General features: G+C 35.6%; 1 protein-coding gene across 4 annotated transcripts in view; it reads left to right on the top strand.

Moving 5' to 3' along the window:
* Window positions 1–12,320, top strand: part of AKAP9 (A-kinase anchoring protein 9) — a 166,543-nt gene that overhangs the window by 82,124 nt on the left and 72,099 nt on the right. For all 4 annotated transcript variants that reach the window (XM_070369878.1, XM_070369877.1, XM_070369876.1 and 1 more), the window contains exons 17-21: window positions 1,194–1,544; window positions 2,948–3,172; window positions 4,272–4,412; window positions 4,854–4,957; window positions 7,457–7,662. In XM_070369878.1, coding sequence (XP_070225979.1) covers window positions 1,194–1,544; window positions 2,948–3,172; window positions 4,272–4,412; window positions 4,854–4,957; window positions 7,457–7,662 — 1,027 coding nt within the window. The remainder of the gene's footprint in view (window positions 1–1,193; window positions 1,545–2,947; window positions 3,173–4,271; window positions 4,413–4,853; window positions 4,958–7,456; window positions 7,663–12,320) is intronic.

The raw sequence follows: 12,320 nt of genomic DNA, 5'->3' as shown, positions 1-12,320 counted from the left end.
CAGAGTTTTGGGTGAAATAGAAAAAGATAGCTTTCTTGCTTTGCCAGGCAATGGGAGACAGAGCAGGCTCCTGCCCTCAAAAGCTGCATGTCCCAATCTGGGAGGATTTGACGCGAGGTTTTATAGCAGTGGGGCTTCCCAGGTGGCACAGTGGCAAAGAATCCAGCTGCCAGTGCAGGAGACGCTATTTATAGCAGTGGTTTCAGGGATGGAGTTTCTGACAAGATGAGGGTGTGTGAGCTGGACTTGCACTCCCTTCATCTCTTCTCAGGTGGTTGGTCTCCTTATCTTGAAGAGCTTCTCTGGTCCTGTTAACCAGCCTGAGCTTGTTTCTTGGCTGCTCCTTCCTTGACTAACAACTGTTCGAATCTGCCCTTTGGAACTCATGGAAGGTCATGGAGTCTGGAGTTTTGCCTACAGGAAATGGGGACAAAAAAGGCTTCCACGCCGGGGAGCCCCACAGGGTCTCGCTCAGTTTCACTAATGACACAAACCTGGTGCTGTACTGCTGGAAATTTACTGCAAGTAAATTGGAAAGAATATGTGTATGACACGGTTAAAAAGCTTTCATCACAGCGGTGTTTAAAACAGCCTTAAGGATGAGTTAGTCTGAATGTCCAACATAGATAGTTGATTAAGTACATTTGTAGTAATCTGTATAATATGAAACTTTAAACCCGTTTACAATTATATAGAAATGTATTTCTTGACTTGAAAAGATACTTACTATAGTTATGAAAACAGGTTATAGTATTAGAATATGACTAAGAAAAATGTTTGTCTATATTTATATCCATATCTAAATGTAAAGAAGAGGAAGAAGATTTGGAAATGTATGTACTAAAGTGTTAATAGTGATTTTTCTTGGAGGAGAGAAATATAAGGGCTTTTATTTCCTTTTTAATTTCTGTACCAAACATTTACTGCTGTTATAGTAAGGCAGAATTTTTTATAATTATTGATTTTAAAAAGGCAGGCAGTAAAACACTTTGATATTAGATTCATTATGAAACAGAATCTTTATCTTCTTATCACTTTATGCTGAGATTTCTTTTAGTTTAAAAGCATGAGGCCATCTTTTTTACTAGTTTATGTAGTTTTTAAGAGGAAACTTGCTTTTCTAATTCTTGCTAGTATTTACAGATCTAATCCTTTCTTGAACTGAATCCTTTTTGATTACCTTATTTCTTCAGGTCATTGTGTCAATGAGTATAGCATTTGCTCAGCAAACTGAACTGTCTAGAATATCTGGGGAAAAAGAAGATACTCCATCATCAGAAGCATCTACTCTCTGTCAGCAAGAGCATTACTTAAATGAAATGAAATTATCACAAGGTCAGGCTGGTTTTCAGACTTTTGAGGCAACAGACAGGAAATTTAAAGAAGAATGTAAACCACTTAGTAAGGAGTTAGGAGAAGATGGAAAGGAAGTTCTGTTATCAAGCAAGGATCATCTCGACGATATACTGGAATCAAAGGACTTTGAACTGACTATTTCAGAAGAAATGCCCTCCAAAGATAGAACATTTATGGTCAGAGAATCTGTAAGTACGCTTCCTTGAGTATAAAAATTTATTTAAAAAATTGTGATTTTTCTCACTATAAAAATATTAACAGTGATGTTGCTTAATGGAGAAGATAAGTATTCGGTTCAGTCTTGACCTGTGACTTATAAAGTGAAAGTGAAGTTGCTCAGTCGCGTCCGACTCTTTGCGACCCCATGGACTGTAGCCTGCCAGGTTCAACCATCCATGGGATTTTCCAGGCAAGAGTACTGGAGTGGGTTGCCGTTTCCTTCTCCAGGAGACCTTCCTGACCCAGGGATTGAACCCAGGTCTCCCACATTGTAGGCAGACGCTTTACCGTCTGAGCCACCAGGGAAAAGTGACTTTTAAAGTGTATGAATAAATGGCTTAATATTATTATTAGATAAAACCGGTCGGATTCATAATATTTCTGTTTGTCTTACATACATTGTGCATGGTAAAAGCTCACTGTAAGTTGTACCCACGTTAATTTTCAGTCAGTTCAAATTATTATACTATAATTTGGCAATATGTATGATAAAATATTTGCTTAATAGGATAATATCAGAAGGAAAGAGCTGCCCGCTTAAGATAATTTAAAGCAGTCTCCTATATATATACTAATACCCTTTACTTTTTCATCAATGGAGGGTCTGTACCTCAACTTGTGCCTGTAACAGAACATAGTAAACTCTACTTCTTTTAAGATTATCATGATTCAAATTTTTTGTTCATATTCATGACAGGTTATGTCTTTTTAGAGACATATTCAAATAAAATGTCAACTCTTTTTGAAGTGCAAAACCTCTTTAACTTGCCAGCAACTGTTCGAGGCAGAATGATTTGTTTAAGTGTAGCTTTTCAGGACTTGTTGAAATCCAATAAGGTGTTGACTTCTTACAAGTTTGAGAAGGTGGAATATAAGGCTTTTATTTCCAGATAAACATTACTGAAGATTGTTTCTTATCAAGCAGTTCTCTACAGTACTCTGATGACCACTGTGTAATATAAAGAAATAAAATTTCTCATTTTGTAAATTAAATTTTAAAATAGAAGAATTCCATTTATATTATTTCCTCATAAAATGTCAAGAGGAATAATAGTTATTCATCACGAATAGGAGGAATCGTGAGTGTCTTTCCTTATTCTTCTCCTCCCTTTGATTTAGACTACATCTAAAATAACTGATAGCTATTTTGCTTTTGGAGAACAACATGTATAATAATAATTACCTTCACATTGGTTTGAAATTATAAAGACAAATGTTTTAAATTATTTATGTTTTAGTTTAATAATGTGAAGTTTAAAATGACATGCTTTGTGGGGTTACTATTAGAATTATTTTCATATGTATTTTAAAAAATCAGTGCTGATAGGTTTCCACAAAATGTTTTACAGTTGGATTTTTTTAACTATTACAGCTCCATGATGAGATTTTGGTATCAAGCATGGATGCTTCTAGACAACTGATGTTAAATGAAGAACAGTTGGAAGATATGAGGCAGGAACTTGTACGACAGTACCAGGAACATCAACAGGCAACAGAGCTTTTAAGGCAGGCACACATGCGGCAGATGGAGAGACAGCGAGAAGACCAGGAGCAGCTACAAGAAGAGATTAAGAGGCTGAATGAACAGTTAGCTCAGGTATGGGACCAAGAGTCCCTTCCCTCCCCAGTTAAAAAGCAGTGTTTTTATAGAGCTTTTTTTTTTTTTTAAGTCAGAGTTATTGCTGAGATCTGAATGAATACGAATATTTAACATCAGGAACAGACTCCACCAGTATAGGAGACTAAGATCTTGTTAAGGGGTTAAGGATGCCTAACCCAACCTTGGAGAGCACTGTCTCTCTACCATTTGACTTATCTGCCTTTTTAGGCACTGAAAAAGTGGTTCTGAGGTTTTTGTTTTTAGGCTTTCCATTGAGTATATACGTGGCAAAAGTACTTTGGCAATTGGGGAAATTCTTTGTGCTGAGGTGCAGTTGATACTCAGCTTTCCTATTTTGATTTATAGATTTGTGAGTCTACCAATTGGCTTCTCCATGGTTTACCTTTATCTTTAATCTGTCTTTTTAATTGTGAATGGAAATCTGAAGTAGTATGTTTCTGGAACTTAATCCATGGAAACATCTCTTCTTGATTTGAGAAATGCAAATTTGCATAATATTCTTAACCACTTTCTTGACTAAATTTACATACTCCTTGGTATTTGGGAACTGAAATCTTATCAATTGCTGTATGTAATATACTCACAAAATCATTGTAGAAAAGCAAATATTTATGTATAAGTTCCTATAAAAACAAATTTATTCAATTTATTTTGAAAAGTTAAGCTAACACAAAAGACAACAAATAGAGAACTCTTGAAATATAGTTTCAGATATAGAATAATAGGAAAATTGGGAGTTGAACATAAGACATTTGGAAAAATTAATTTTGCTTTTCTTCATTGCATTTTGTGACTTGAAACTTCTGAATTTTCAATGCAAAACTGGCATATTAAAGTAATATGAATTAAGCTGTAAAAATTCATGAATATTTAGGCGTAATTAGCTTTTTTTTTTTTAAGTTTCAAATTTTGCATTGAACTTGATATATGCTTTTAACCCCCTAATCATGGGATATGAATCAGGGTAGAACCAAGGCCTGTTGGTTCTAGCGGGTTAAAAGAAAATCTGCTTAATATTCCTGCCTTTCCTTTCTATCGCAAACAATATTCTCTCATGACCTTTTTTCTTATTTAGAGATCCTCAATAGATAATGAAAACCTGGTTTCAGAGAGAGAGAGGGTGCTTTTAGAGGAGCTGGAAGCACTAAAGCAGCTGTCTCTAGCTGGAAGAGAGAAGCTGTGTTGTGAGCTGCGCAACAGCAGTACGCAAACACAGGTAGTATGGACTTTGGCCCACCTAGGAGCAATGGACCCACAATGCAGTGGGATCTGTGTGTCTTTGTTGTTGGTGTGAAGTGTGTTTTTTATAGGTCTGAGCTTAACATATTTGTGATTGTTTACATTGAAGGTAGGTGGAGTCAAGATGCTTTACGTTCCATTTAAGGTAATTCGAATCTGACAGTGATTTAGCAATGACTGTTGTTTCACCAGGCAGCCCAGTAACCAAACAAGCTTTATTGTCACATTATAGCATGCAGTTTTCTGATAATGTTAATCTCCTGATAAAATATAGTTAAATATTACTTCAGATAGTATCTGTTTTGCACGCAGAGGTTTCTTTTTTACCTTAGAACAATGTAAGAATGACATGCTATTTCCAAGATGACAGATTTTCTTTCTGTCTTGTCCTCCCTACCTTTACGCACACTTAAAACAGAATGGAAATGAAAACCAAGGAGAAGTTGAAGAACAGACCTTTAAAGAAAAGGTATTGGACAAAAAACCTGAAGAGGTGCCTCCTGAAATTGTGTCCAATGAAAGGTATACAGAATGCATATTTTTTTCAATGAAAAGTGAATTGAAATAGTTGTTTTGGTGTTACAGGCTTTATTTGTCTTTATCGTTATCTTGTACATCTATTTTATTTCTACATTGTACTCTATGTGTAAAGAATGATCAGTTTCCTAACATTAAATAGACAAAGTTTTAAAAATCTCTTGTATATAATTTTATTGGCTATTGAGCATGCACTCAACTCAATAAATGATAAGGCTGAGGTTATCTGGTTATTGAACCTTTCTTGATTAATTTTATTCTGTTCACATGCTATTTTTCATCCTAAAAAAACAAAATTATACATGTCAGTTTATTCCTTCACTGTTCAGACATGCATTCAGTATAAGCCACCCCCTGGTTTATGACAAGAAAAAAAATTAAATGATTAAATATGATAGTATACATTTAACTTCTTTGATGCATTTACTGTATAACAGATGAGACTTTTTAATCTATATCCCACCTTTATGGAGGAATAAATTCATGATCCGATGTTAACAAAACTTTCCCTTAACTTTGATTTCGTAGAGATTCATGTAAAAATGAGAATAGTTACCCCACATTAATATTAAGGATTTTAGGCATAATATTTTAAAATCTGTTTTGTTCAAATGAAAAGCATTTCTTTAATTTTAAATTAAAATTAATACCTACTAACTTAATTTCCTCCTTTTCCAATTTCTGTTATTGTCAACCCTCTGTGTCCTCCTAACCTGCTTCCTCAGCTTGCATGGAGGAATTTGGCCCCTAAGATTTTGGCTTCCCCATTGGATCATCAGTATGGAACACAGTCAGTATGGAACTCAAACAAGAAAGACAGTGTACGAAAACTAGAGTTACCATGGCAATATAAAATAAACACAATGTTTATTTTATATTATTTATCTCTAATTGGTATATTTAAAAAATTATACAGTGTTTACTTTTTAGGAATCTTTGTAGTGAGTGTTGATAAATGAATATTCCTATTTATTTCTTTTTACCATCCTTTTATTTTGAATTATTTCTCTTATGTGGGAATATTTTCAAATTATCCTAGTCCTGGGATGCTTGAGGCTTGAACGAAACCTGAGAACAAGTTAAAGAAATAAACCCTTTACTTACTTTCTACTAACTAAATTATTTAGAGTTTTATTTTTAATATCCCTCCTTAGGTAACCAGAGAACTTGATCTCAGTGTAAAAATAGAACTGTCTTTTTCACTTGACAAATGCTGAAGGGAAACTGCTCCATTTATTACCTTGTCTTAAAATAGTCATGTCATGTGCCTGTGAAAACAGATAGCCCTTAACCTGTTTGTTGGTGCTCTCCTGCACTGAGAAGCTGAAGAGCAAGTGTCTTCAGGCAGAGGGCCTTTCCCATGAGTCTCTTATTTTCTCTACGTGCATGAAATGTATAGTTTGCCGCCACTGTACCTTTGTTGAATTAAGCTGTTAGGACAAGAGAGTTTAGTTATTCAGGTCAATCAGATAACCTTCTGAATCACCATTTATGGAAGTATATTTCTTGACACATGAAGATGTTTGTGCTAAAGACAAACAAAAGCTTGTAAAAAAACACTTTGTCCACGATAATCCCATTTTTGTTTTGTATATATATTTATGAGAGAGAAAGACGAGGGAAAATGCCTAGAATGCTTAGGCATTAATATGTTAACCATGATTATCTCAGTGCTAAGATATTTTGGTGGGTGGGTAGGAGCATTTTCTAATTTTTTTAAATAATAATGTGTTGCTTGTTAAAAAAGAGAGAGGGAGATGCACTATTAATTCCATTTGGTTGAAAATAGGTTCCTTCTGCTGACTGAAATGAGTGTAGTATGTGTAACTTGAGAAGTTTCTGTCTCTGGAGCAGATATAATAATCAGCAGCCTGAGGTTTTTAACCCTCTGGTGTTGGCAGATAGTGAGATTGTACTGTAGACCTTTATTAAAAACAGGTCTCTGCCTGTTTTTGTAATTTAACCATATAGATCATCACCATTAAGTTATAGAAACACAAACATTTTTCCTGGTGGAATTTTTGAATTTATTTTAGAATATGTTGTTCAACATGCAAAAAGATATTTTAAAGGTTAAAATATATAAGAGTAACCATGAATAGTATTACCAGCTCAATAACTTGCTTATGATGAGGTATTGTGCACACTTTTTGAAACTTAACTTCTGCATCTCCGTAAAAATTTTCTTCTAATTTAGAAGCTACTAGTTAAAAACTTTAGTTATTTGATTTCTTTCAGGTCAGTAAAATGCTGCATATTTTCAAAAACTAGTTGACTGATGAAAATTTTTCAGAAGAAAACAAATTTTATAATTTAAATACAAAAAGCACTTCATTGTAGGTGCTACTGCATATTATTTTTAACAGGATCATATGAAGTTTTTCTTTTTAAGTCAGATGTTTTATAGTGTATTTTTCTTTTGTAGACCTAGTGTTTGCTTTAAAAAGATTAAACATTTTAATGAATGTTTCCTTACCTGTACAGGTATGCACTCCAGAAAGCTAATAACAGACTTCTGAAGATCCTCTTAGAAGTGGTAAAGACAACAGCAGCTGTTGAAGAAACAATTGGTCGCCACGTCCTGGGCATTTTAGATAGATCTAGTAAAGTCCAGTCTTCTGCCTGCCTGATTCGGAGGTCAGAAGCAGAGCCACCAATTAAGTCTTGTGTCCATGAGGAACAGACAGGAGGTGAGTTTTATAAGCTGTTGAAACTATCATAATTATTTTCAGTAAATCTTGCTGAGTTCAAGCACATTACTAGTGCTGAAAATACAGAAGAAAGAATACTATTTTCCAGTAAAAATCCTCCAAACACAAATATACTAGAGCTAATCTCAAATACCATTATTGTTTAGCATTTGCAAATGGGTGCCTTAGAGTTGTCATTACACATACTCAGGGTTATTATTGTGCTACATAAATCAAAGGCTATTTAATTTCACAACCAATGAAAGAAAAATTTCATATCACCACTCAAAACTCTTACCAATATTTATATGGTATAAGCATTATCCTAAAACCACTCTCTAAAGGGTAACGTTTTTGTCATATGGGGAAAGATGGGGTCTGGACCCTTGGACCAGAAGATCAAGGCCTTCCTTCACTGCCATTCCATACCCAAGCACTTTTCCGCAGTTGGAGGCCAGTCATCTAAAAATAAAAATGCCAGTTATGCAATTTTTGAGAACATTCTGTTTTAAATTTCATGTGGAAAAATGAGAAGAAATTATCCCACTTAGAGAAAGTTTGCTTAATTATAGGTTGGCCACTTAATGTTTCTAATGCAGAGAAAAGCTTGGAGTTTTAACTAAAATTGATTTTAAAAACTTAAGGTGAATTCAAAGATAATTTTAAAAACTACTTTTAGTGAAGTCAGAGGTGAAATGATACTGTAACTTTAAATTTTCATTTGTTTCAAACTTTGTAGAAATGCTTTTTTTTTATTTCACTGTTGGTTAAGCTCTCAGTCAAGGGCTGTTTGTTTTCTGCATATGAAGAATTAGGTAAAATTTTCTTGATCTCATTGTAAAAGTATTTATCAAATCATGCTTTTTAAAAAACAATCATTTCATAAGCTAGTTTCACCTAACCATCTGGGAAAGGGGCATTTTGCGGTAAGACCTCCACCGTATCCAAAAGACACACCGAGGAATGTTCGCTACATGACAGGAAGTTTTTTTGTGTGTTAGCAGTTCTCCTAGACGTTTCTCAAAGTGGTTGCTGAGGTGTTTGGCGAATGACATTTCTTAAAAGATAGCAAACTCATTTCCAGAGCAGTGCTCCCATAGTTATTTCTATGATAAAGCAGACCTAAAAGGACATCTGATCAGCTGGCCTACTTTCTTGCATATATATGGAGTTGCTCAGTCGTGTCCAACTCTCTGCAATCCCATAGACTATAGCCCACCAGTCTCCTCTGTCCGTCCATGGGGTTTTCTGGGCAAGAGTACTGGAGTGGGTTGCCATTGCCTTCTCCAGGGGGATCTTCCCGACCCAGGGATCGAACCCAGGTCTCCCACATTGCAGGCAGACGCTTTTACCATCTGAGCCACCAGGGAAGTCACTTTCTTTCACAGTCCTCTAAATCTCTAAATATAAATGAAATATATCTAGCTACTATTTTAAGATATCCAATAATAGAGTAGTTTTTCAGTATAAGTAGTTTTATCAGTTCACTTTTACAAACATTTATTGAAAAGTTTTTTTTTTTTTTTTTTTTTGCTCTCTGCTTCACAATTCTCAGTCCAGTGAAGAAGGCACAGAAATTTCTATTCAAGACAAAATAAAATCATGGTATTTAATGTTTTACTTAATACCATTTTCTACATGTTTGAATTGATTAAGCCTTTTAAAATAAATATTTAACTATCAGTAGATTTTGAATGAATAATACTAAGATACAAGAGAAAAAATTAGACCCGCTGTTAAGAAATATGGTTTAAAGACTATTAAAGCAGAGATAAGAATTTTTCTGGTGTTAGAATGTATACTTTCCATTTAATCAGTTTTTATGTTACTGTGTTGGCAATGATGTGGTAGTCTTAGTAACAAAATTAGGAAGATCACTAGTATCATTTTGGGGCATTTAGATTCACTTTACATCTTGAAGGAAATACTGAATTTAAAGAATTTATAATTTAAAACAGGAAAGTATAGTCTTTAAAATACTGATACCATGTTCCATATGTAAGATTTTTTTCTGGTGTTTCTTCATATGTTTAATGGGAGTATTATTGTAAAAACTAAAATGAACTTCTAAAATAGTTCTTTTGTATCTTATTTAATATAACAAAAAGTTCAGTTTTAATCTGATTATAAGACAACTGGTGGTGGTGGTTTGCTTACTAAGTCGTGTCCAACTCTTGTGAGTCCATGGACTGTAGCCTACTGGGCTCCTCTGACCATGGAATTCTCCAGGCAATAATACTGGAGCAGGTTGCCATTCCTTCTCCATAAAACAACTCCTGCTCTTCAATTTTTATATATGACTTTTTGTTGTGGGTAGTAGCACTTGTAATCTCTTTGCAGTTCTCAAGTCTAAACTTGTTTAGATTTTAAACGTGTGTGGACTTGTTCACTCTCAAAAAAAAATAATAATTGACTTGCTAATGTTTGCTTCCTCATAAGAAGGTGAAGGGAAATTTTGAGCCACTGTGGAATTGCTTGAACTTGAGTGAATATTAGACTAGTTCATAAAAATGAGTTTCCTTAGGAAGTGTTCAAAGAAAATGTCCTGTAGGCCTACACTGTGATGGCTCAGTGGTAAAATACCTCTACCTCCCCCTTAGAAGGCCAGGGACTGAATCTTATTTGCTGCAGGTTTTTTTTTTTTTTTGGAGCAATGCGATGTTATAGCAAGAATACTGGATTAGTAATGAGAAGGTCCTTCTTCCAGCTCTCTGTGGCCTTGGGCAAGTCTCTTAACTCTCCTGAGGCTTCAGTTAGTTTAGTCATCTGTCAGGTACAAAAATCAGACTAGAACCAGTGGTTTCCAGTTGGAGCCCTAGATATCTTCAGGCCAGGGCAGGGGACTGCTCTATCCTATCATACTGCTGCTGCTGCTAAGTTACTTCAGTCGTGTCCGACTCTGTGCGACCCCAGAGACGGCAGCCCACCAGGCTCCCCCGTCCCTGGGATTCTCCAGGCAAGAACACTGGAGTGGGTTGCCATTTCCTTCTCCAATGCGTGAAAGTGAAAAGTGAAAGTGAAGTCACTCAGTCGTGTCCAACTCTTAGTGACCCCATGGACTGCAGCCTACCAGACTCCTCCATCCATGGGATTTTCCAGGCAAGAGTACTGGAGTGGGGTGCCATTGCCTTTTCCGTCCTATCATAGGCCCTGCTTAAACTGAGAAGCTGATTGCTATCTCTATAGAATGAACATGGTGTAATCCACAGAATGAATGACCAAAGACTTTTTGTATAACTATCATCTACCATGTTTCAGATACAGGTCTGAGTGGTTTGGCCAGTCTGAAATCATGATTCTGTTCATCAAATTGATCATTCTGAGAATTCTACTGGCGTTTAATGAAATTGCCCTGCCAATTTATATTTTTCCTTCCAAACACTAGTTACTATAAATACAAGTTTGATATTGTTCTCATTCCTTTATTTCATTGGACTAAACAAAGTTCTGTATCTTCATTGGAACACATTGAGATTATCTTTGTGTGTTTATATCTTCAAAATGTCATCAGTAAAGTACATTAAGCTGGTTCACATTTTCATCTTTATTAGATACTTTAATATATTTTTATTACCCATTAAAAAATTAACATTCAGTGGCTTTTTATAAGCCACTTTTTTAATACATCCTTTGTATTTTGTGTTTGACAGTTGCTCCAGTGTTATATATAGTATCTTCAGTTTTTTTCCTTACAACTGATTTCTTCTTTAGACCATAAAACTTGCTGGTATCTTCATAATATTACAGAAAAAATGATTTTTCTCAACCTTGCACTCTCCTGAAGATAAAGCACAACAAACACTATGAGAGATCAAACCAACTCTTGCTTCTAACAGCTTGGGTTTCTGTTTGTATAGTATCAAAGCTGCTTTCCCTGTGGACAGCAGTGACCTTCCAATTGACAGATCCAGTAGCATCTCAGTTCTTGTCCTGTTTGACTTTTTAGACAGACAGGATTATTGAATTCTCTTTTTAAAATGTTGTCTCCTTGTCTCCTGGAACATCTTGCTCCTGTCTTTCTCTGAATTTTTTTTACAGAGATTTTTTTGTTGGCTTATTCTATACAGAGATGCCAACTATTTGTCCTTCTCTCACTACATATTGCACCTGATTAAATGTATCTTCTTCCAAGGTTCACCTCTCACCTTTCTACAGTTCAGTTCAGTCGCTCAGTCATGTCTGGCTCTTTGCGACCCCGTGAACCACAGCATGCCAGGCCTCCCTGTCCATCACCAACTCCCGGAGTCCACCCAAACCCATGTCCATCAGGTCGGTGATGCCATCCAACCATCTCATCCTCTGTCGTCCCCTTCTCCTCCTGCCCTCAATCTTTCCCAACATCAGGGTCTTTTCAAATGAGTCAGCTCTTCGCATCAAGTGGCCAAAGTATTGGAGTTTCAGCTTCAACATCAGTCCTTCCAATGAACACCCAGGACTGATCTCCTTTAGGATGGACTGGTTGGATCTCCTTGCAGTCCAAGGGATTCTCAAGAGTCTTCTCCAACACCACAGTTTAAAAGCATCAATTCTTCAGTGCTCAGCTTTCTTTATAGTCCAACTCTCACATCCATACATGACCACTGGAAAAACCATAGCCTTGACTAGACGGACCTTTGTTGGCAAAGTAATGTCTCTGCTTTTGAATATGCTAATCATGT

This window comes from Bos mutus, chromosome 4, assembly GCF_027580195.1.
Source record: "Bos mutus isolate GX-2022 chromosome 4, NWIPB_WYAK_1.1, whole genome shotgun sequence".
NCBI lineage: Eukaryota > Metazoa > Chordata > Mammalia > Artiodactyla > Bovidae > Bos > Bos mutus.
This window is presented reverse-complemented; position numbering and strand designations above follow the sequence as displayed.